The sequence below is a fragment of the Rhopalosiphum padi genome, chromosome 1, assembly GCF_020882245.1.
Source record: "Rhopalosiphum padi isolate XX-2018 chromosome 1, ASM2088224v1, whole genome shotgun sequence".
Taxonomy (NCBI): Eukaryota; Metazoa; Arthropoda; class Insecta; order Hemiptera; family Aphididae; genus Rhopalosiphum; species Rhopalosiphum padi.
Genome location: NC_083597.1, coordinates 60338261 through 60365775, shown reverse-complemented (window position 1 = coordinate 60365775; position 27515 = coordinate 60338261). Strand labels below are relative to the sequence as shown.

The 27515-nt window shown below is 28.2% G+C and overlaps 1 protein-coding gene across 1 annotated transcript in view; it reads left to right on the top strand.

The window, feature by feature from the left end:
• LOC132923268 (glutamate receptor ionotropic, kainate 2-like) overlaps nt 1-27515 on the top strand; it is a 154572-nt gene that overhangs the window by 99554 nt on the left and 27503 nt on the right. The window contains exons 3-4 of the mRNA XM_060987143.1: nt 15431-15688; nt 15959-16125. Coding sequence (XP_060843126.1) covers nt 15431-15688; nt 15959-16125 — 425 coding nt within the window. The remainder of the gene's footprint in view (nt 1-15430; nt 15689-15958; nt 16126-27515) is intronic.

Here is a 27515-nt window from a genome sequence, read left to right as displayed (position 1 = left end):
TGCCAAACTTTCACCTTTGAAGAATTTTAATGATCAACTGTAGTATAATAATATATTCTACCCTTTTAATCGTATATACCATCTATATGCACATATAATCTACGTAGATTTGAAAATTATACTTATCGACCTATTCAATATTACCTATAGTATATATTTTATGTTATAACATAGTAATCATGGTATACTCAATTAAAATAAATAAAAATACATAGAAATCCCAATGAAATTGAATTCCAGATTTAATGATATTTAACTTAAAATTAATTATCCATGAAAATGTTTTCTAATGAGTTAAAATAAAAAACATAAATAATAAAATAATTTTTTTTTAATTTAAGTATATTATAGCATAACTAGGATAAAATTATATGCATGTTTTGCAAGATATTATTATAGATTAAAATATTTGTCAGAGGTCCAAATTTAATATTAAATTATAATTTAATTTAACCCATTGTATACTTGTGTTTGTAATTATTTTGATTAAATAATATTTAATACATCGAAAAATACGTAAAACGTCTTACACTATAAGTAATGTATTTTCAGTAAAAATGTTTTTCAATATTTAGTAGCTATAAAATATCGTATACACAATATAAACATGTATGCCATAAATATATTGTATAAAATAATATATATATATATATAAAAAATATATTAAATAACGAAAATTAAATGTGATTGTGGTACTTAAAAAATATAAATTTAAAAACAACCAAAAAATTGTATTTTAAACCGGTCAAATAAACCAGACATAATTTTTAATTTCTATTGTATAGAACAATACAAATAATAAACCATATTAAATTGGGTAATTATATAAATAAAAAAATGCGTTCACTTATGTATTCTCTATTATTTGAGCAAAATGTAATAATATTAACGTTTCGCTGGAACTTTACACGTCATGATGTCCATTAAACCGTAATCATTTAACTATTATTGTAATGTAATAAATAATAACCCTCTTAGTTCATACACATATTAATGTATTATAATTAAATTCACTACAGTTGTCACTTGATTCTCGACATTTCCACACACTGTCAAAGCTACTGTATAATTATTATGTTATAATAATATAGCAATGTACTTTATGATTCACTAAACGGCTAATAACGTTCTTTTATCAAACAAAATAATTTTTAATCAATTACAAAAACACTATTTTTTTTTTAGTCATTGCTACACCAAATGCATTGCAATTTTAAATTAGTATATCTTATTATAATTTCAATGTAATTATTTTACGGTGTTATGTTAGTACAAATTTAATATATAATGTATAGGTTTATTATTTTATTATTAACATAATATCACATTACCTAATAATAATTTAAAACATCATAAAATTTTTCTCAAAATCTTAAGAATGGTTATTACCTACCTATTTTTAAATTAATTATATATCATGAGAAACGCGAACTGAACAGTTTCCGGATAATTAATGGTGACTAAGTTGTACTACGCCCCTCAGTAAATACCACTAATATGGTTATTGTCACATGTATAGCAGACGGATGTTGTTCGATTATACTATTCTAAGGGAGAACACACGAATAATGGCAATAATGACCTTTATGGCAAACGTTCAAAATAAAATATATGCACATCATCTAAAAAAAAATGTATAAGCAAAACAATTGCATTTGTGATAAAGTCATACTCGTCAATTATAATATAAAGAAAACAATCGTATAGCTTGAAAAAAAAATGTCACGTGACTTAATGAAACTCAAACTTGTTACTGGTTAGTGATCAATTTTATAAGAAAAAAATAATACATATTCATCATCATAATTCAATGAATCATAAGTAAAATAATAATAACTTGAACATTTTGGGTTTTCTTTTTTTTTTTAATTAAAATTGTAAATAGTCACAACTACACAATATGATTACACGGACAGCGGTATACTGTACGCCCATTAATACTAACAATAATCAACTTCAATGAATTATTGAGCGCCTAATATTCAACCACATTTATCTCCGCATCCCACTGTTAATCAATACATGAAGTCCATGAATTACAAACAAAAAAAAGGTACGCGAATGAAAGTTTTTCTTTAAGTCAAAATTCACTTTTTAGCTACCCTAATATTAAGTGTTAGTATTCAACGGACTAACTGCATCTTGGGACAATCATTATTAGTATAAATTCCAAAAGCACATCTATTCAGAAATTTGAAAATTACGACCTTCTTAAAGCACTCGTGCAGAAATCTACAATCGACCAACGCTTCGATCGCAATCGGTCTTATATTTTAAAGCTAGATTATTTTTGTTCAAATAACCGTAAGGATTTCTGATGAATATTATTTATATATATATCTATTTATTGTCTAATGGTAATATAAATGTAATCAAGTCTTAAACACCTACAAATATAACAGTATCATTTGCTATAGGTGTAGATCACACGCTGTAGTAATATACTATATAAATTAGTTATTTATTTAATCATTTATAAACGGGTAAGAACCCTTTAGAATAATAGTACAATACGTTCTATAATTATATGACAATAATATTTAGACGAAAACAGTCAAGATGAATGATGTGTTCTAGATCTTGTGCCTTGACGTTAACAATTATTTAAACATATTAATTATTTTTTCACATTTCAATAGATTTACAACTTTACAAAAAAGTTTTAATATTTTAGTATTTTATTTTAAAACTAAACAATTATATTAACAACATTATATTGTTAAACAAATTTCAAGAACTGTTTTTAAATTTTAAACCAATATTTTATAATTTTATTCATCAATAGTCATTATACTTTATAAATCATTAAATTTTGAAGCAATATTAAAATTTGTATTTATACCATGTACTTGCTTATCGTTTTTTAGGTTGTTTTTCTAGCATAAAAAATGTATTGAATAAATAAAGCAATCACATTATGCGAATTTTCTAGACAAACACAAGAAATAAAAGTATTCAAATCAACATTATCTTGACAGAGTTTTTATCATATGAATATTTACTATTATTATAAATTGTTCCAAAAAACTACTAATTTTGTATTAATTAAATTTGAATTTTTTAAAGTTTTATTAATTGAAAACATTCATTGTGCCATATCAATTGTATCTATATCAATATTATTTTATATTTACTTACATTGTACTTTTTATGTTGAATATTTATTAATACGTTTAAATAATAATTCTATATAAATAGTAATTATTATAAAAACCTTAATATAATCATGAAAAAAGTTTTGATACAACTACTATATTAGTTTCGTGAGAATCTTGTATGATTGATGATCAATTGATAACATACAAAACTAAAATATTTACACGCCAAGTATTTGCTACTACCTATACCATAGTTCTAAGAAGACACAGATTCACAAAGAGAATATTATAAAGGATTTCTATTGAGAATTGTATAAAATGTCATTTAAAATCAGAAATATTTATTCTAAGGATTGATAATGAAAAACTGTAGGTTATAGGTAAATAGTGTTTTATACTATGGTATAATACAGATGTGAATTAGTATGAAATAGTTTGATATAGTTGTAGTTGACACGTGTGATTAAAAATAAAATGTATGTTACTTACTTCTGTAGATACTAAGATGATCAAATGAAAATATATTTAATTTAAAAGCATAAAAGGTACCTTATTATCTCTTCTTATCTCTTTGTGTCGAAAGCTTAATTAAAACCCTATTATTGAGTTCGTTTGAATATTCTTATAAATAATTTTATTTTCATGACACATAAATACGCAATATATTATGCACCCCATGGTTTTAATCAACTTGTAAATAAACATGTTCATTTGTTTTTATCGGAAATACCCTGGCATATTTGTATTTAATTGATATAAAAATATTAAATATATAATTTTTTCAAACATAAATAGTTTGATTGCACCATTAATGTACTTAAAATTAACATAAAAAACACTATTGAGTAAAAATCAGTAAAACCAAATTAATATTATGTGCGTTAATCACATCGTACCGCGCGGCCACTATATTGTGTTCAGGCATTTTTGTACGCAATAGAGTAAGAAACACTGCATAATGTGTGACAAGTGCGCACATTCCTTGGGGCATACGAATAAAAATAAATTTCGTAAAAATAAAGAAATAATTATAATACAACAGTCGGTACCTACATCAAATCAGTTAATAAAGATATGTTTTTTTTTTCATTTATTTTGTTTTTTTCTTTCGTTCGACCGGCAGTGCACTCGATTAAATGAACAACAGGTCTCTTTGGAGATGTAAGATACTAGACACGCCGCCGAGTTATGGATACCTACAACACACGTAAACCATATCATTACTTTAAAAACGATACGTACCTACTGAACACAGTTTTGAACATTTTATTTTATTAATGTGTAAATTTAATTTAAAACTGTGTACCCGTTTAACTATAACTTAGATATTCATATAATCAACACAAACATGGTAACGCTCCCGCATTAAACTAGTATAGGTTAGCAGTGACCAATACTGACCATATAATATTAAAAACATTTTTAAAAATCCAACTGGTAGTTCAACGTTCATTATATTCGCTCATGTATATATATATATATATATATATATATATATATATATATAGGTATATAAATCTGAATATTAATTTTTTTGTTTTTAGGAAGAAAGTATATTTTATTATTTTAAGAAATTCAACGTTATTCAAAAATAATGGTATTACTATTAAAAAAATTTATTTATACACAATAATGCAACAATTGACTTTATTGTTGGTTGTCTGTGTTATAGATTTTGCTTTTATTGTCATTTGATACTTTCAACATGAGCAATTAAATTTATGAAACTTTTCACTTAACGTGATTTTTGGTTCATATGTTTTTTACACCTTTAATTAGAATAGATTACATACTTAGGTACTTAACAGATTATTCGCTGCATTATTTTTCGGTACATTATCTTGTGAGCTATAAGTGTACCATTTTTAATACATTGCTGTTTTCCCTATAAGTTTTTGTGCACTATAATTGGTACACTGAAGTCTTTGTCAAATAATGTCATATTTACCAAAAATAATACACGTTAATACGATTTGAACACAGGAAAATATTTCGTAGCCATTATTTTATAATTTCGTTAGAAAATTATAAATTATAATCACGTATTAAACTAAAATAAAAATATCATAATTTTTTATAAAGTTTTAGGTACTTAGTGTGATGGTCATATTTGATTTGTTTGTGTTACATTTAATGGTAAATTATCAATGTTCCAAAAATGGTACATATGCAATTAACCTGTTTTAAATTAGTGTTAAAAATCTTTAACTCTCAAAGAATACAGATATTGTATACTTCATAAAATTAACACTTCATCCATTAAACGTTTATTTACTTAATTATTATTCATATTTATCAAGAAACCATTGAAATTCTCGTATTTTTACAAAGATCTATGCTGTTTGAAAGAGTTGATGTCAAAAATTTGATATTTTATGTTTTTCTTTCGGAACTATTTTGAATCATCTAATAGAGTCATTGCTATACTAATTTGATTTTTATTTATACACATTGTATTATTTATTTATTTTATTTTTTTTGCTAGTATTTAACTGTTTTGAGAACAAGATTAATTATGATATCATGACAGACACTCATTATTAAAATTCAATATTTATTTTATTAATTTATCCGTCAAACGTAACGTTTGGTACGTTTATAGTAATATATATTTAATATTCGTAAATGTTTATTCCGATTTGATTAATTATTTTTTTTTTTTGTCAGCCATCTAAAAAGGCGTTTCACCTCACGTCTCTTATTGGTGGCACAGAGAGGGGCTCGACTACCTCAATTAGCAAACGCACAGCGGGTCTGCTGAACCTCGTGTTTGAGTCTGGTAGTCATTAATAATGACATATTCTACATTGTTTTCATTTACCACACACCCGTCTAACATTAAAGTTTTAATGGTTTTTCATCACTACCCTGATTAATAAACACGAGTCCTGGCCAAAATACTTTTTGTCCACAACATATAATTTCAATTTATCCAATAAAACCTCAATGGTTCGTTCTTATTACACAATAAAAAAAGGGTTGGAAAATTAAAACAAAATCACTGTGGAAAATACGTTGTAACCCTGTTGAAAAGGAATTACTTCACGGGGGTCGAATATAACAAATTTACTTCGGGTCAAACGAAATACATTGGTGAATATTACATTTTGGACTTATCAAAAAAAAAACCAAAAAATATTTGACAGTTAATTATATTTAAACTTTTATAATATTATTATGTATACTAATTTTATAAAACTTTATTCACTATACTGTTACTATACTATTCGTATTATACACACATTATATAAATATATTATAACGTGTATTCAAACTTAATTTAAAATGTCTTGAAATAATATTTTATTGTTTCGTTTATACAAATGTATTTATTCAATATACGGACGTGAGTCTTATAACATAAGTATAAACGTTGTGCAATAAAATATATTAATGACTGTTTGAAATTTTAATAACAGTAATTATAAAACAATTTTAAACTGTTATTGGATGAGTAATGTTGTCCGATATTAAACGTATCGAATTCAATTTTAACCATGTGGGTAGTTGGCATGGTACCTATATTTAGACAAGGATCGTTTTTTACGGTCAGTAGTGTCATATATTTCACATAAGCACAACTCACAGTATTATTAAAAGTACGCTATATACATTACTTAAGGTAACATGATCTGAAAATCAAACTTTAGAATCAGAAGTCTATGAACTGTTCAATATGAATTTTACGTATATTTTAAATTCATCTAAAATTAGTTAACATCAAATTAATTACAACACACATTATTTACGAATATAATTACGGTATTAAATCCCTCGTGGTTTTTAAAACATCCTTAACAGTCTTCTCTCTACCCTTTTCATTTTTACCATTACTACTTCATTGAGAAATAATTATAATTAGGTAACTATTTATTGAACACAAGTAATAACTAGTATATTCTTCCTTTTCAATAATAATTATAATAATTAAATTTTTACATCTTAATAATTTTAACGATAGTATATGATATGTGACACTTGAAGTCTTAAAAACCTTCATGGGCGTCCTTAGAAATTTTTCTATGGTGAGGAGGGGCAATATTTGTTTAAAAAATAAATGAATATTTTTTATACATTTTATTTCTAGTACATTATTATGTTTCGTCATTATTACATTGCATTATTAAAATTAGGTATTATTATTAAACAGAGTACTCAAACTACGATAAGATGCAATAATCCAATTATTAGTAAAGAGAGTTGTATACTATTTATCAACAATTAAAGTATTCTGTGTCTACTAAATTGACGCGTAATAAATAATACTTGAGAAAACAAATTTAAAATTCCAGGGAGACAAGTGCCCTGTCTTATCCCCTCCCTCTGGAGACGCCGATGGAATCTTCGTAAATCGTATGAATGTACTGTCAAATTTATAAAAAATAACTACTGTCAAATTAACTATTGTGAAAATTATATAAATTTTATACACAATAAAAACTTTTTGCTAGACAAAATGTATATTATTAATGAAAAAGAATTAGAACACGAATAATATATAATATGCAGTAGTAATTATACTCACAGTTGGCATATGTACATTGTACACATACATATATTAAAAAATAATAATGAATGTTAAAATGTCAACAAAATAACAATTTTATATTTATGCATAACGAAACACAATTGAACCCGATATGCGTGTACGTTACAATTCAATTGAAGTAATATATATTCATTATTTAGAAAATGATTGACTTTGTTCAATCATTTATCCCTTCCTATCGTCAAATAATTATAGAAAAATCGTATGTTGATATGAAAAACAATGATAATAAGTCTTTTCTATGTATTATATTTAAAAGTATTGTTTGTATTTCATAACCATGCATAATGTTCATCATAAAAATAACAATCTGTTCATCCGTTAACCAGCCATAGTGTATTTTAAAACGATCACAAATAATGAATAGCTGATCATTTTGATACGTGGAATCAAAAAATCAAAATAATAAATATCTGCAATGGTATTGACTACATTTACCTGTTTAGTTACAAAAGCATATAATATATATATGGTCCAAATTTAAAAAAAATATTTATAATATATGTTTAACAGGATATTACACTGGCATTTCTCTATATCAACAACCTAACCGCCGAAATATAATTGGATGGTGAGAAAACATTATACGAGTTTGAGATAGACGACTTTTCACGGGTGAATATGATACGGACCTAAGAAAAAATAGCAAAGTGACATCGATATTCGTTCCAAACAATGGGTTAAAGTTATTTTAATTTTTTACTGAGAAATCGATTGCGTTTAAATGTTAAAAAAAAAAAACTCGTGAACCCGGTCGGTTTACTAAACTGCTATAACTAGCTGAAATCAGTGACTAAACGCTTACACAGGTTATCATCTGTATAGAAATACGAATATTAGTTCACATTATTATAACAACGCCGCTTGGGACATTAACACAAACGACCCTTTATCGCAATAACGATTATATCAGATCAAACGCGTCAATGGCTTAGGTACATCAACCCATTTTTTTAAGCATAGCGCTTTAGCAGACTGTATGTCTAATCATCAATGAGTGATGAACAGATATAATGAAAAGATGAAACGTCTTCGGATATAAACTACGCTATTTTACGTAATAAAAACGATAATGCTTTTTAAGAAATTTACACGTACCCGTTAAGGTTTAGAATTAATTTCAATACGCCGCGTTGTAACTATCATCAACGTATGCATAATAATCTACCATCTATATAAGGTGCAGTTCTACCCCTAAACATAATATTATGATGAACACAGAAATTTCAATTATAACAATTAAATTATGTTTTTCAGGCCGCCAATCGACACTTATAATAGTCATCCGACGATCCAATATTTTTTACTCGGTAAACTCCCAGTTCTTGTAACGTCACTTAATATTCACGAAATGTGAACTACGGATCTTTCTATCCGAAACACTATATCAAAGAAACGAATTTAAAATTTATATTTATGATATTGATATATATATTAAAGGTCTCAGATTCACGAAAACTCACTCGGCGTAGACGTAAAAACTAACTAAACTTTTATATTGAAATTAATACGTGTTTTTGTTATTTACGATATTTTGTAATAACGATCTCAGTGTCACATTTTGTACCCATACAACGGTATACGAGTTCACATTCGGCCGGAGAATAAATTTTACGGAATTCAAACGGAAGGAAAAAAACACATATTATTATTTTCACGCGTGTAAAAACTAGACTATAGTTAAGGATTCAAGGAACGTACAACAATATAATGACTACAATAAAAACGCTCTACCGAGATAAGTATTTTCTTTCGTTTTTGTACCAAATATAAAACATATATAAGCCTTTGTCTTCTTGCGCCCTTATTTTTGACTTCATCTAACCCACGTCGTTCGAAAACTTTTACCGAAAAATTAATTTATACTGCTGTGGTTCCCTTAAGAACGTATGCAGTGTTCCTATTTATATATATATATATATAAATATGTGTGTGTGTGTGTGTGTGTCGTGTATGTATTTCCTCTCCGAGTCGGTTGCTATTTAACCTTTCCCCTTTTTCACGTGTTAACTCAAACATTGGCTTTCAAACCTCAAATCTCTCAGGACCAACAAAAACAATGATCCAGGGTGACGGCAATAATAATAAATGTTGGCATGTCGAGGGAAAAAATCCCTCTGTCACTTTGGCACCGTAATTTGATTACTTGGCGGATTTTGAGCATCACACCCGCTGCAGGGGCTTAACGTTCATTTCTTATATTTATTAAAAACTTATACATATTCGCAGCAGATCGACAATAACTATTCAAACAAACAGTAGAGACCCATTAACAAGTTACCCCGTTGACATTACACCCCCCACCCACATACATTTCTTTATAAAATTTAGTGGCATAGTCTAATAGGTAGGTAATTTTCGAATCACCCAACTTGTCTCATACATTATACACAATTTCCATGTGCGAGCTATTAGTATAGGTCACCGTAGTGTACCTTATACTTTGAAGGTTTATAATAAATCGTCGTCATAATTCTATGACCAAGACTATGGGTAACAAATACTCTATGAAATAAAACACATTTCGAAGTTTAAGATGAATTTGATCATACTTTTAATATTGTTTTTAAACAATACTCTCATTCAAATTATTGTGGGTTCTTAAAAATGTTATTATTAACTAAAATTAAAAATTAAAAAATTTATAGTTTTAGATTTTTAATTTGAAAATAATTAATAATTACATTCTATAAACTAATACATTTTAAACGAGTTTAAGTCATCATCGTGTCTAAGCTTAAAACGATTGTCAACTTATTATATTTTTTTAAATACAAATAAAATGGTATGGGTATTTACTTTGAATTTACTCATTAGTCATCATCAAAGTGTTACATTTACCAAAATACTAGGAATATTTATTAATAATTTATAATTTAGCCCGTGAAAAACTTTCTAATTAATATGTCAATACATTTTTCTAAGAACATTTTTCAATTTTCTATTATATGTTTATTATGAGTATTAATATTATATTGTATATCTATTTTATGTATATCTAATCGTCAGAATATTATTATTAGTATTGTGTTTAAAAATTGTTGAAATAAAAACCTTGAAACTCAACTAACCACAAACAATATTATGAAACTTATTGTTTATGAATTTTTGTTTTTCTCTATTTATTTATAAAAAAAAAAATGCTCAAGCATGCGCTTGGAATTAAAATACTCCCATGACATGATGTTAAATATAAATACAAATGTTATTAACTGTTTATTCGTCAAGTTAATTAATTAAACAGATTTTAAATGTTTTTATTTTATTTTTCATAAACGTAATACTGTTTACGTGCAATTAAAATAAATTAGTATAAATATCATTAATATACTTAATATTTTATTATATCAACGAACAAAAAGAAAAAAATAATAACCGTACTAAACGTAACAGTAATCAAAATAAACATTTTTCAAGATGAAAAACAACTGCAACATCTTTGATAACTGTTTTAATGATTTACTTTTTTTTAAATCTCGTTACTGTCAATCAACAACGTCGTCGTCAATACAAATGTTGTGAGCGAAAGTTCTTTCTTCCAAGCACACACACTTATTTTATGCCCGTAAATCTTTTTACACTCAAAGTTCTATGTAAATATTTTATTTTATAGATGTTTTTTTTGTCAGTTTACAGAAAACTAAATAAGAACAATTTCAGACACCTGGATTTGCGTGTCCGTCAGCCGTCATTAAGATTTTATTCACGGGTGCAATTTTATCACAAACCGTTTTTTATTTATTTTTTGAATTTTTTCAAACGCACTAATTTCCCATATTATTCGGTCATAATTACAAACTAAGTGACATTTCACTGGTGAATTGGTGAATAATATGTTATTTATTTGAACTAAATGGAATTAATAATACCCAACTGCGTGCACAAAAAGTTGATTAGACAATGCTACAAGCTCAAGGTATAGGATTATATACGGATGTCAAAATCCCTGAAATTGGAAGAAAAATTCCATTTCCATTTTATTTTTAAAAAAAATTTATATTGTATGTCAGGTGAATTCTCCAACAATAATTAATCTATTCCGTCGATCACGTCCGAAAACGTCGACTATCGTCATCAATTTAGACGACTCAGATTCAATTGCGCGTCAACCTATTATAATTATATATATATATATATACACCGAAATGCTATAACGTACTCTTCCTTAAGTTCTCTCCTTCATCTTCTTCTTCTTCTTCTTCTTCTTCGACTTCTTCTCCTTTGACCATAATATCGAGTATACTGCAACATGCTACAGCCGATCTGATTATTATAAAAACTACAACGTTCATGAAAAAGTGCGTGAGACATATACATTTAATATAGTCCCGCGCGTACTCCCGTCGTGCGGAAACAATCGGGTTTTATGTGCGACCGGCAGTGGCCTGACGCAAAAAAATTACAGCTTATAGAATCTAATACTTCGAAGGAGAAAACGACGGCGAAAAACTGTTAAGTCGGGCGAAAATGGTTCCGGCCGATTTTCGCAAGCCGTGAACGGGGACGACCGTTAAAAGCCATGTTTAATGTCCCGACTGTTGCCAGTAATAATCCCGTCGTTGGAAACCGTCCAATTTCTCTCTGTATCAGTGCGCTGGACACGGTCACATATACACACATCTAATAGTCAACTGCAAGGACCCACATAATAATTATTATTTACTTGTTAATTTTTTTTTTCGATTTTTATTTGCGAAAATCTATTACCACTTGTCTACTTGTTCGGTCGCTAGTGCTGTTTACGGCATCACTATACTGATTTCAATGATGTCTATATCAGTTCAACGAATCAAATCAGATAACGAATTGTGATATTTTCGTCCTTGTGATTTAGTGTTATGCATATCAAATACGGCAAGAGTGTGATAACAACGCATGTGTGCGATCAACTCAAAAAACACGAACAATTTGTACAAAATTATTAGTATAGGTAATTTGTAATATGTAAGACTCAACATTTGCAACTGTTGAAACTCTATACGAAAAATATAAGTAATATGTATTATCTTTTATTTGTTTTTATGGATCTGGTAATAGTAATAAATTATTTCATTAAATGTTCTGGTTTCTGTTCCCGTTTTTAAAAATATAAATTAAGAGTGGAGGTTAAGGTTAAAAGTTCTGATTAAAATCAGCATTAAACGGTTCCAACACTTTTATCTTGCGCAGTTGAGTGTGAATATAGAATATTATTTTTGCATAGTAAAACACTTATTTAACCTGTTAAGTCGTCTAATTTTATTTTTTTACTAAATTATTATCACGAATCGTTAAAATGGTATTCACTATACTAAAATTATATTATGATGGAAACAAAATTATTGTGTTTAATACTGTTTATAAATCCCGAAAAAAATTATTCCCGAACCTATAACATGGCTACATTATTAATATATATATATATATAATAAATTATCTATATTATCTACCTCATTAATAATAAATTATGATATCATTTACAACGAAATGTATCTTTTGAATAAAAAAGCCAAATTATACTTTAAATATATCTTAGTATTTTCTGATATAAAAACGCATTTCTTTAGTTAATAAAAATAAACATACAAATTTAAGAGAGAAAAGTCAATAAATCTAGTGATAAAATAAAGAAGATAAAAAATATGACTTTTTTTATTTAAAATGTATTGTTGAAAACTGTACAAACATGTAATAAATTATTAAGTAACTTCAGCTGTGGAGAACATGAGAATATAACTTTGATAGTGCAAGACTTCATAACTACTTTTTTACTTTCAATTGGTATTTCCGTAATTATCATACATTACTCATTTTTTTCTTTCAAAAAACACCAAAAATTAAGTTATAACTTAATAATTTCAAATTTGACATCTAAATTTATACTTCCCATTTGAAACAAAAATTATAAGTTGAAAATAGTAATATACTTTCAAAATAAACAACAACAAAAAGTTAACATATTTCGTATTTTAAGTGTTAGCTATTATTTGTATTTCAAATAAGCTCATTTTAATGTCTATAACAGTAGTACTACATATACATTTTTTTTTATTTGAATAAATAAAAGTGATTTTTAGTATTTGTAGAAATATACATCACGTATAATGTAAATATTTATTTACATCATAGGTAAACGTTTAATTAACTAAATATACAAGACTGTAAAATCTAAATAAAATCACTTTTATTAATTTATTGAATAATACCAAAATGATAATAATATAATATCCTACTAAATTTTTGTTTTATATTTGCGATTCTTAACTGTTTAGAAATAACAGATATCTGATGAGGATATTTAGAACGTATACTTAAGTTAAAATCAATAAATTGTGTACCCCTTGTTTTTGTATATGTCATCCAGTTAGGAAATACAAATTGAATTGTATCCCTAAAAGAATAAAATAAAGCAATCTAGTTTTCAGAACAACGCACGTCGAAAGGACAAATAAGTCTAGAGAACTTTGCCATAAATTTCTTCAAAAAATTCAGCAGTAGTTTGAACCTTCATAATGTCGGCAAAAAAGAATTGGCCGATTGGGCGATTACAATGCTCTCCACGTTTTTCACTGATTTAAAACTTCGACCCGGACAAATCCCAAAAAAGGTTTACAAATTCAAAATGCCAGTGTGGTGTCTATATTTACGTAATATGATGAACCGGCGCGTATGCGTGTTATGTACGGTCGATATTATGTTGTATTTAAAGCTTAAAAAAAAGTAAATTTCAAATCAATTCACTTTGACAAAATTCAGTACAGAAAAACATTCCTTGTTGGTATGTAAATTTATTATATTGATGTTTTAAAATAAACTCGAGGTTAAAATACTATAAAAGATAAAAGCTGAAAAAAAATCGCACAATAAATTCATGGAAATAACTATTATACAGCATAACCTAGTAAAGTCATCTCATTCTTTATTTTTACGATTTTTTTTTATTTACTCATTTACGACTCGTGTTATTTTAATTGAATGCGTTTAGGATAATAGCCAAACAATTGTAACGTAAGATATACTAGAAATTTGAGAAAATAAATTAAATCAAGTTTAGTTTAATTTATTTCATGGTTTCATTTCAACTTAAAAACTCTCGGTTGAATCCAATATCCTAACGTTTAAATAAAAAACATATTATCATTCATGGATACGTCTACTTACTTTTATCTGTCTCAGACGTAAACGTCATTCACCAACTTTTAATGTCCGTTTTTTAAACGGTAGTGTATTTTTTTTTTTAAAAGTTTTCTTTTGGCCAAAAAAACGTAGCTCACATTTATACGCAAACTTGCAATACAATGTGGCAGTAAGTTTCTAAACCATGGTCCTGCTCCAAATCGAAAAAGAACTTAGGTATTCGTTGTTTTATCCACGGCTCTGACAGCCTTAGTGGATCGTAAAATATGCGAAATTAAGTCATCAGCGCTCTACAAACCGCACGTACGGGTTAATATATAATTAATCCTTTAAACGCGCGCTCGACATGATCATATTTTTGAAAATGACACACCTAAGCACGCGTATATTCCGCGAACGCGATATAACGTACTCGTGCGTATACACTTCTACATCCATCATTGTGGTGGGTATCGTAATAAAGGTAAATACTCAGATATAGCCATGGGAATTGAAAGACCCTCAGTTCACGATTCTGCAACTATCGGGTTATGTAATCAAACGCGTGCCTACCCACTAACCTCTGCAAATAATACATGTACATATTGTTATATCGACGATGATAATAATGTAACCTATTGATATAATGTCCGTTTTCGTGAATTTTTTTTTTTTTTTTTTGATACAGTTTGCCGTCTATTGGAGAGTGGCATACACGCGATATTCGGGCCATCCGACAGTCACTTGGCCAGTCACATAGTGTCCATCTGCGAGTCTGTCAGCATGCCACTACTGCTGACCATTGCGGACCGCGTCACGGACTTGAACAGACGGCACTTCGTCACGGACATGTTTCCTGCACGTGAGCACCTCGGACAAGCTTTCAGGGACCTTATCAATTTCCTGAACTGGACGAAAATCGCGATCGTGTACGACGACGAAGAAGGTAAGGAAAATGAAAACTGTAGTAGTAGACACAGAACGAGTGGGTGTGATGGACGTCGATCGCGAATTGACTACACGGATGTTATTGCGATTTCACGTCAAAACAATGTGGGCAAGGGGTGTTACGTTTCGATTGTTGTTCTTTATTAAAAACACAGTTTGATTAACGACCTGGCAAAAAGGTTCGCTTTTATACCGTGTTCGATACGCTTCGGGGTTTTATTTTTCGAAACTAAAATCTAAGCTGTCGAATAATACGTTTTACTTATAGGTTTACTGCTGGTACAGAATCTAATGAAAATGTCAAAAATTGACTTTTATGTTCGACAAGTGGATCAGCACACGCATAGGCAAGTGATGAGAGAAATTAAAGATAAACATATTTTCAACATTATCGTCGACGTTCACCCACGCAACATAAACGGATTTTTCAGATCCGTGAGTACAAATAATATATTTATAACATTACGATATTATTTAAGACTGTTCATTGCGAGTTTCTACGGCTATTTTACTCAAAATTTAACTTATATTTTTATTTTTATAAACGAATGTAACTCTATTTTAGATTCTGATTGGAGTGATAAATGTTTTAATTTTACAATGATGTGTAAATGTGTTTTTTTTGTATGTATATGAGTAGTATAAGTAGTCGTTAAAATTATTATATTTTAACTTTGAAAAATATTTTAGATAAAAAATTGTATGTATTTTATACTTTAAAGAGGGTTGAGGTAAAAAATTCACATTACTTTTTTATAATCGGAAAAAAACAAAAAAAAAAATAAGAAAACAAGAAGTTATACGCAAATCCAATATTTGACAAAATCAATTTTGGTTTGTTGGTGTTTTCAATAACGAATAACTGTAGATATTTGAAATGCTCGCTAAAAGTAAACATCCCGAGTTAACTATTTTTTCTGTAAATCAAAAAATCGACCAATACAATATACATATTTTTTACATATACATAAAACATTACGTACTCAACAAATTATTATTTTTAAAAGTAATTATTGTACGTAGCATTCGCATGAATGAAATAAATAACTCAATGGGGTTCCATAGTTCTTGAAATTCATTTTATTATTATTATTATTATATGATTGACTATTTTTAAATGGAACTTAAATTTATATTAGATTTATTTTTTGATTTTTATTAAATTAATAAAGACCCGGGAAAGTGTATATGTTTCCGTCAGGTAGTACAGAAGTAGACCCGTGAGAGTTTACCACGGGGAGAGTTTAGCATCAGGAAAGTTTACAATCGCCATTTTTTTATTATGCACACAGTATAATAGATAAAAAAAAAATGTTAATAATAATATAAAAATTAAGAAAATTTATTTACCCTCCATATATCTTATGGTTAAACGTAAGATCACAAATATAAATTTAAAAATCAAAATATATACTTATAAATATATTTTTATGTATACTTTTTATGATAAAATACAAAAACGCTTAGTTAATCATTCTCGATTTATTCTTGTTGCATGATAACAGCAAAATAATACTTCTTATTTAACCATTTTTAAAAACGATTCAGTGGTCTGTTATTTGCAGAAACTGTTTTGTTTAAAAGAAGACATGTTTATCTGATGCGAAACAAAGAACTATAATAAATCTATCAATTGTTCAGACACTGTAATCATTGTTTGGTCCTTACAGTAGAACACAAATACTTTACGTCTGTGTATTTCGAAATACGATTAAAACTATTCAAAACAGTTTATGAAATAAAAACGATTCGAAATATTTCCTGTTCCATTATTATCCGACGAAATGAATAACAAACATTTTCACTACCTACCGCTTTAATTCAAAACAGAATGTTTTGAATAAATGCCTATTGAGATTATTTTTTTATTAATTTATTATTTATTATACTTTAGTTTATATCTACTTACCATACTAAAAATGCATTGTAAGTAAATTAAAAATACTCGTTAGTATATTTACTATATTATAAGTGTATTTAATTTTTAATTTTGTTATAGTTAAAAGTAGTTTGAATATTAAAAAATAAATATTATAAATGCTCAAGACCCAACGAGAAGATTGAATCTTGATATTAAGCAATTAAAGAGTATATTATTTCAGAATAAGCGCAAAATGTTGTCCTTTATTTAAATTAAATTGTTTAACGATTATTCGGGATGTATATCAATGGTTCTCATATATACCAAGTATACATACAAATCATGTATGTGAAACGAATAAAAATCGTTGAAGAAGAATTTGTTTTTTTTATCAAGAATTTCAAATATCATTGTAGTTTTACGTTTTTTTCAATAAATTTACTATAGTAAATAGCATATTTACTTGAATAAGTTATATACCGCTTATAACAAATGAATTGAGAATTGAACTTGTCATTTCATCAGTTTTTTATTACTCATATTACAGTCCATCTACTATTTTGAAGGCGTTATACTCTTTAAAACAACTTCTGTATAATGCAAACAGCTACAGGCTTATCGCCCGTTCAAAATATAAATACTTCAGAGAGAATTAATTCTCCGAAATATAAAATTATATACATGTACATTGTATGTACACACTGTACACATTCTTATAATTGTATGCTATTTTACATCCGTTTCAAAAATAATTTATGCGTACGTACTGTGTACTGACGCTTTTGTGTTACAGTCAGTACCTATAGTACCTAACTCAATGTTTTGGCAATAATTCAAAAGTAATTTTTTACAACTTAACTACCATCGAAATAGATAGGTTATCTGATCTCTTTTCACATTATGTTTTCATGATTTTATTATAATAATTATTGGTATCTGCGAACCGTGAAAAATGATGTTTCTATACAATTCGTCAAATAAATATAAGGCATAATACGTCAATACAATTCACATTCATAAAAAAAAAAAATCTTCCTTTGTAGAATAAATTTATAATAATATATAGGCACTTGATGGAATTTAAACAACATGAATATTAGTACTTGACAAATTCTTAAGTGCCTTACTGCCTCGTGAACTAGCTAGTAGGAATAACATTTTTACATCGTTTATTTCCTTTTGTTCTTGACAATTTATAAAGATACTGCGTTTGTATTAATCCTAAATCTGAAGACGGATTTTAGCTGAATATACTAAATGTAAAGAATAAGCCATATGTTCACTTTAATAGTGTCCCTAAATCGTATACGTAAATGTTGTAAAATGAAAAATATTCACTGTGAAACATAAAAGACAATAGAACATTTATTTATTCTCTGTGATAGGTCATAACGGATCTCTCTCTCTCTGTGGATCTACATAACTGCGAATAGATGCAATTAAGATACACTTATGGCAATAAAATATAAAAAAAATTTTAATAACCGATTCTATATTTTGGAGATAAGTTTACCTCGTTCATTAAAATAAATTATCACCAACTAAACCAATTAGAATTGACAGAAAGCATATTTTTTTAGGGGATCACAATATATATTGTCAATTTACCATCATGACTTAATAATTCCGGTAGGGTTTTGTCCATTTTTCTTGTTTTTGTATATTTTACATTAAAATACTCTACGTGTTATCTATTATAATAGTGTTTATATAATACACCGAGAATAACAAATTTGACTAAACATTTTAATGGTCTAGAAATGTTTGTGTTTTTTATCAAAACCAAACACGATATGAAAAATGAATGAATTAAAAAACACTAAAATCTATAAGTATAATTTTTGCTCACATTTGAATAATATACATGAGTTGACGGCAATTTTCACGAGTTGTATGCGGATGGTCTTGGGTCGTTAAAGAACCTCTTGAAAATTAAGTAAATTCATATGTAAATTTCTTACGTTGACTACCATTTTTAACATTAAACGCTTCAACTAGCTGCTCGTTCGAAAATATTTATTACGCTTTTTTATTATTAACAATATGCTTATGGAAACTTATAACGTCGACTTATTGACTCGAGAATAAACTTTTATGAAATAATATCCGTTATTGATAAATAAATATATTTTTCCAACATTTTTTACCAACAAAGCACATCAGCCGAGTGAAAACTTGTTCTGGCATAATATCTATGTTGTACGCTTATAACAAAAAATAAAAATAAAACTTTCTTTGTCCGAAATCTTGTTTTGGCGTTTTTCTGCGTTTCCTTTTTAACTTTTGATATTAACCGCTTTCCCATCGCCGAACTCTAATACACCCAAATTGGTGTACGTCTAAAAAATTACCGTAACCCCGCTGCTAAATACACTGACGGCTTTTAATTAAAAACTCAAAGTTGCCGACAGCGAACAAACTGATTATTAAGTTGCGGCGTGAAACATTTCTATAATAATACATTAATCGAGCAGTTTATCGCATTAACTGTTTAAAATCCAATTATTCGATATATCGTTGTATCGATAAATTGTAGTACAATGCCATATTATACATTTATAAATATACTTTAAAACTTAGAATAGAACGTGTACTTACTTATTCTGTTCAATCAATTATTAATATGTGACTAACTAATTCAGTGTCAAGTCGAACATGGTCATGATTTACTATTTTGTTCAAAGGGACAGCGTAAAGTACAGTGTATCTACAATGTAACGTCGTACCAACTACCGAGAACTGCCAATTAAAAATATTTTCATACCCTGAAATAAATATAACAGTAAAAATTAATTATTAACAAACAAATTAATTTTACTTTCAACACTATTAAATATGCTTGCTCTGGGTCTCAGGTGTTAAAAATAATAAAATCTGAAAGTAATACAAAATTAACGATTTAATTAATCCACAAGCTTTTAGTCGGCGGAAAATAAATCATGTTATCCGTCTTTTACGTATTAACACAAACTTTCGTAAATTATTAATTATGTGTGCAAAAATTGAGTTATTTTATTATTTGGACACAACCCACACTACCATGTTAAAACGCTAAGTTTTAGATTGTCCATTCTCTGTAATAAAATAACGACTAACTATTATACCTAAGATAATATTATTAAGAAAAATATTAAAGAAAAACTTTTATTTTGTATTTTGAGGGATCCAATTAAAATAATCTCAATATAAGAAACATTATATAAATATTATCGCAAAACGTCATAATTACATGACTAAGAAGAGGATAATCAGTAAAATTTCAGAGATAAGACTTTACTTTAAATATTATTCTATTTCCGTATTTAATCGGGGAAGATTTATTCAAAACGTTTCATAACATTTACTCGTGTACAATAAATAATATGTAAATTGTAATGTGTAACCAGTTTCGTCTGAAATCTAAAAAAAAAAAAAAATAATAAGCTGTTATGTTGTTAATCGATCACTCATCGTTTTAATTTTTTACAATACTTAACCCGTAATAAAGGTATGTAAATAAATAATAATGAACTACCACCTTTAAAACGTATTTTTTATACTCTCAAATTTCAATGTTTGTCTCATAAATTGATTGTAAATGTTAGTACATTCACTAAAATACTAATTTTAAAAGGTCCACGACTCACAAGTGTACTTGATTTATTTGAAATAATAATCGAAATTTCATTACGTACAATGCATTGATGGGAATGAATTGTATAACAATATTAATTATCATTAAAATAGTAAACAATTAAAAATAATCTGTATAAAAAAGTTTAACAAAAACAATTACGTATAACAAATCATCAGAAGCTCAAACGTGGGTTGATATCACATGCATATGATCTAAATATCCATACATTATTTTCGTTAACCCAGTTAAATAATTATCTTCTGTAATTGCCAAATAAATTTCAAACGACTTAAATGTGGGTGGAATTCTAGCGAGCAGTGGTTGTCAACACACAGTATTTGTGATTTATTCCATGACACATTTTACGCGACTACTGCAAAACAACAGACATAACTCCGACCACTTCTCTCTAAAGAAAATAATAATTAATTGGTCAGACGACTCCAGTAGATATATAGTTCCGTATTATGGTGCGCACTACTGCAGTGACGTAGAAATAAACAAAGTTGCACGTTCAATTATCAAAAGCACTATACACTCTAACCTTAATAGAACTTAAACAATATAATTTTTTTTCCAGTTTAATAGAATGAAAACATAGATTCATGATGTAACTATAATGTAGATTTTACTAAAATTCTACTACCTATTTTAAATTATATGTGTAAAATAAAACAAACAAAAACACCATAAGTAATTTTTATACTTTATAAATTAAAATATTTGAGCAAATACAATAATGTAATAACGTTAACCATTTACTTGAAACACGTTCAAACAAAGTTCAATGTAAAAGAAAAAAAAATATTTAGCTCATGAATTTATAACTTTGTCAATGAAAAATGTCTTAAACTGTGACAATTGAATACTGTTATAACGTTGGAAAAATTTCTAGTTCTAAAAGAAGTTCTTGATAGGAACGGCATTTTGCTGTTTGTTAGTCTGTCATTGAACGCTAAATGTCGATGTGGAATGGTATTAATTTTCTATTCACCCTTATTCGATGAACTTTTTGAATTTAATTAAGTATTTACAATTTTAAGATACAGTGATAAAATGTTAAATCTACAAAAAATATTTACTCGTATTAGTTTTTAGACTATGTGATTGTACTTTAATATTAATTAAGTAAATTAAATTAATAATGAATAATACAGAAACAATTTTTTTGTTAATGCGTGTTTGACTTGTTTTATTTGTATCCAAAATCAGTATCAACACAAAAAGTAAATATAACTATAACTTACAAGTTTTGAGAAATAGTCACAATTCTTCAAAAAAGGATTAATAATATTATATAATATTTATAAAAAAAAAACTTCTATTGCAATAAATGTATATATTATTAATTACAATTTCCAATAAGTGTACGTACTTATTAATATTAATGTACTTAATAAGTATTTGTATACAAAAAATGTACTACGGAGTATTAATAAATTATTAACAGAATTGTAAACCTATAGAATATTATTCATCAAACAAACTTATTACATTATTTATTACGTTTAATTGCATTTTACGCATTAATCTCACAATTATTATTTAATAAATTCGATTACATTAAACGATTTCTTCCATATTTGTTCTCAAATACGATTTAATTTTTTTTTTTTAATGAAAAAATATCTCACACTTGTAAATATTATAACTGGTTAATGGTACTTCTATAACGATTTATATTTGATGTGCGTTAAATGGAAAAATTCATTTCCGGTCTCCTATCGCCCTCCCTTAAATTCACCATTGCTCATAAGCAAATTCCTAAACGCAGAAAATTAAGTTCTAAACTAAAACGAAAGTGGTAAACTGTGTCCACATATAAAAAAAGACTGTCATAATTAAAACAAAACAATAAAAATTAATATTTTCTGTTAATATACGTATTATAAATTAGGTTTTAAATGTGCACAAGTGAAAGGATTTATAACACCGCCCTTAGACCTATTCAGAATGCGATATCTATCCTTAAAAAATATTTAACATTGTTTGTCAAAATGTACAATCTACATTAGTATACATGACTCAAAATAATTAATTATGTTATTGACATCCGTGTTTCCACACATAATTCGTGTAGATCGGTTATACCATGTTTAACCATTAATCGAGTACATACATATAAATTATACGTACAGCGTTTTTGGTACAACAACTATATATGAACAAACGGTTGTAATAAAAACGTCTAGACAAGAACAATTTGTGCTCTTAGGCTATGATCAATATGATATCAACACAACGACATTACCTGTAAATTAAAATCAGTCTGTGCTCTGATTACTCTGTTGTTCTAATACGTATGATCGACTGCAGATTAGAAGTTTTTATCGTACTCGATAAAGCCTATTTATGTTATGCTACAGTGTGTGTAATAAATCAACGATATACCGTAATATTGGAATATTATAGAGTACCTACATGCAATGTTTGTATATGGGCGTGAAATTAGCTAATCAATAAATGGCAGAAGTTTAACCTAAGCGTCCTAAGGTGACAAATATTATACTGTGAGAAACGGGACGCTTTTCGACACGTTTTTAAAAAATAGTTCCGATACTATCTTTTAATCTACATTATATTAAAGTGTGTAAAAAATAAAATTGTAAACGAAACAAATACAAAACAACTTTTTTACCAATTGAACATCAAATAATCGAGAAACACCAAATTTAATAGTTATAAACAACGGTGCCAATTCTTAAGAAAACCATATGTCGGGTACATTTTGTAATATCTACACGAATAGTGTAACTGATTATGAACCTCCACTACCGATACCCTGTACAAAAACATTTCTTATTCGACAGTCTCGAATAATTTATAAAATACCTTTAAAAATATGATTATATAATTTTCGGAGAAAAAAATATTTATCTGAAATTTTTTTTACGAATTCAATCTAACCGTAAAAACATGGCACAATGTGATGTTCGATTTAAATAGGGTGCATGCTAAAACGTGTATTTTTGTGTACAATTAGTTCGTTCTAAAATCAATACAAAACAAACAATATTTGTTTATTCGTACGTATGAGAATATGAGATCATTTCTGACATACCGTTTAGACATTATACGTAATAATAATATGTAGTTATCCGTGCGCATTCGATGTTATTTTACATTTACGGCACCGTGAATCATAAAATTGAGTACTCATTTCGCGAAACAACAACATCATTCCAGATCACCAAGCCACGTCAACCATACAACCACTGTAATAGAAAGGCGTGTGAAAACGAATTCCGGAGCTATAACAGTAACGACGTAAAAATAATTGTTATTATTGTCATAACCGCATAAAATACGTATCACTGCGTGTGTACAACTACGGTGCCCGGGTACATATACAATACCGTAATAATATTGCTTTAGTTCGTGTGGTGTTTTTCGGTCGCGAGACGACCAGCCTCGGCCTTCGGGCGCAAATTATCGCAATAAACGCGTTTCCGTTAAATGCGGTTCGTGGCTCCGTTGTTGTTGCTCTATTGCTGCGAAGAAAATACGCGACAGTCGTCGTCGATTGCAACCGAGCACGCGTGCCCGCGAAATCTCCGAGGATCAAAGGGACGACGTGACAGCCCCGTAAATCGCCGATGTCATGTCGGTTCCGCGTGTTTTATCGACGGGCCGCCGCGAAAAAAAAAGATTTATTTTCGGTTTTCGTTTCGCCGCGTGCCAAACGTTTCGATAATTTTTTTTTTTTGCTCGCGCAAGCGCCGCGATGTCGTCCAAACAAAAGGTCCTCGCCGTGTAGGTAAACACGTGTGTGCGCGCATATTATACGACAACGCGAAATATACATATATATATATGACATACATATACATATACACAGCGTAGTGCCAGCGCAGAAAGACAACGATAAGCAAAAGCTCCACACTCGGTGTATACACTTAATATATACGTATATATAGTGAGCTTATACAATATATTATATATACAGCGATGCCCCCGCACGACCTTTCTGCCGCGCCGCTGGCTGAATACACGGCCTTCCCGCCCTTTGGTTGATAATAATAATAATAACCATTACTGCCGGTTAGGGCGGCGTGTGTGTGCGCGCACGCGCGAACGTACAACTCCCGCTGCTTCGAAGAGCACGCGTGGGGTCGTCCTTTTACACGGCACCTCCGATATACAGTGGTTACTACCGCGATGGTCTTCGCGTACAGTCTTCTTAGTCGCCGTCGTCTCGGTCGCAGCGATTGTCGAGAGATATACCCCCGAGAGAGAGAGAGATAAAGAGAGAGAGAGTGAGAGAGAGTGAGAGACGAGATATACATATTATATACACAGAGAGAGAGTATGTGCGTGTGTGTGTGTGTGTGCGTGAGAGAGAGAGACAAAAGTACAAGCGGTATATCACGTTTTATTGTTATTGTACTTTGTCCGTCCTTTCCTGACCTTATATATGTATATGTGTGTGTGTGCGTGTGTGTTTATCGGCGATTACACGGCGCCGCTACTCCATAATTCCTCGAGTTCGACGTATTCGATCCCCCAAACTTCTAGTCGCGCATACGCTCCAGTATACTATTATCGCCCATAGTTGTATAAGCAGCGCCTGTATATCATGCCATTTTAGCACCGATATATTATTATTATTAAATTATACAGTGCCTACCTGTGTTGTCGAAACAGTATTCGTAAAATATGAATTAATGATATTATATGGTTATATTGCAATATGTGAACGTCTTCACTGTGGTAGTCACTCACGTCCGGCGAGACCACGTGATGTTTACAATTTATTATATGTTAGATATTAACGGTGAAAACTCGTTGAACTAAATAGAATACCTGGCTCTCTTCGTCAAAACTTTTAAATCGAATTATTGCCGATCGGTTGACGATATTGTTCTTTGGGAGATTGGAAATCGGTTTCACTAACTCATACGGAAAGTTAGCTAAAGAAAAATATATTTATATTTAATACATTATTTGCTTGTGTGCGATAAACACTATAAGTCCATAATCATCAAGAACGATTATATATCACAACATTTTAATTTTCATAAATACAGACTACATTTTGACCCTATGTCAATCATAATTTTGTAAATTTAAACCAAATTTTTATTAATTTAACTGTGTAATTTTTTCTATAATATACTTATTATTTAAAGTATTATAGTTTATTAACTTATGAGTTAAATTACAATAACACTCAATATTATTTAGTCAAAAATCTTAAAATCAAATACCAAATAAATCATATTTTTTTTAATTCACCAAACAGGTTCTATCCGACATCACGTATGCCGATGTGGTCTGGTGTCTGTTTTATATTTTAAATAATACCGTAACATTTCTTACCGGTTGTTCGCATTTCTATTATGTATAATAAAACTATATGTTTAAGACCACTGGTTGTCATAAAACATGCAAATTAATACAAATGGTATAATAATATACAGATTTGTACTAAAAGTATCTTTGGGATTTGTCTAGAAAAAAAATTTAAATTACTTCTAAAAAAAGTATAAACAAATCTTATGAAACTGACGAATCTATTATTTTGCGACGTTAAATTAAAAGCTATACATTTAAAATCATTCGTAAAATAACTTAATCATTACCCTTCATGTTAACTAGCGATTCCTTTTAATTAAAATATAATATTTTGTATTTAAGTACCTCGATAAACGTAACATTGAATTATTGTTTTATATTAGATTATGAGTAAGTATTTTAATAAAAAAGGAGGTAGATATTTCATTTATTTATTTTTTACGGTTCACTTAATATATTTTAATTTGTATTTTACTCAGAAATAATTAACATTTATTTTTCTTGCATACGATAAAAAGCATCAAACAAAAATAAAATATCTGAAATGGTTGATTATCTCATTTTACGAGTACAATGTTTTTTTAATCAATTAATTGAAATACAAATAAACAGTAAGTGCCATTTCCTCGATTTTCGTTATTTTCGATATTATTTTCGTTGCTGCTAAAACACGATGAAATGATGATGCAATATCTAAAAATTTAAAGAAAAAAATAATTTCGAATAATTATATAAATGGTTTTTTTTTCATTACACATCAACCACGGTTGTATAACGTCATTATAATATGTATGCTACAGCATTGATTATAGAATAGTCTATTCTACAAAATATTTATTTTGCAAATTTAATATATAAATAATAATTATAGCTTATTTATAAATTACAAGTTGAATAAAAAAAATATACGGCAATTTAAGGTCATTTTTAAGGTCATTTTTGTGGTAAAATGCATTTTTTACGGGCATTTTTGCTATTTTTTAGAGCATATTTGTATGGTTTTAAATGCATTTAAATCCGAGCCCTACCCATAACTTTACTGGCTATGTGTAT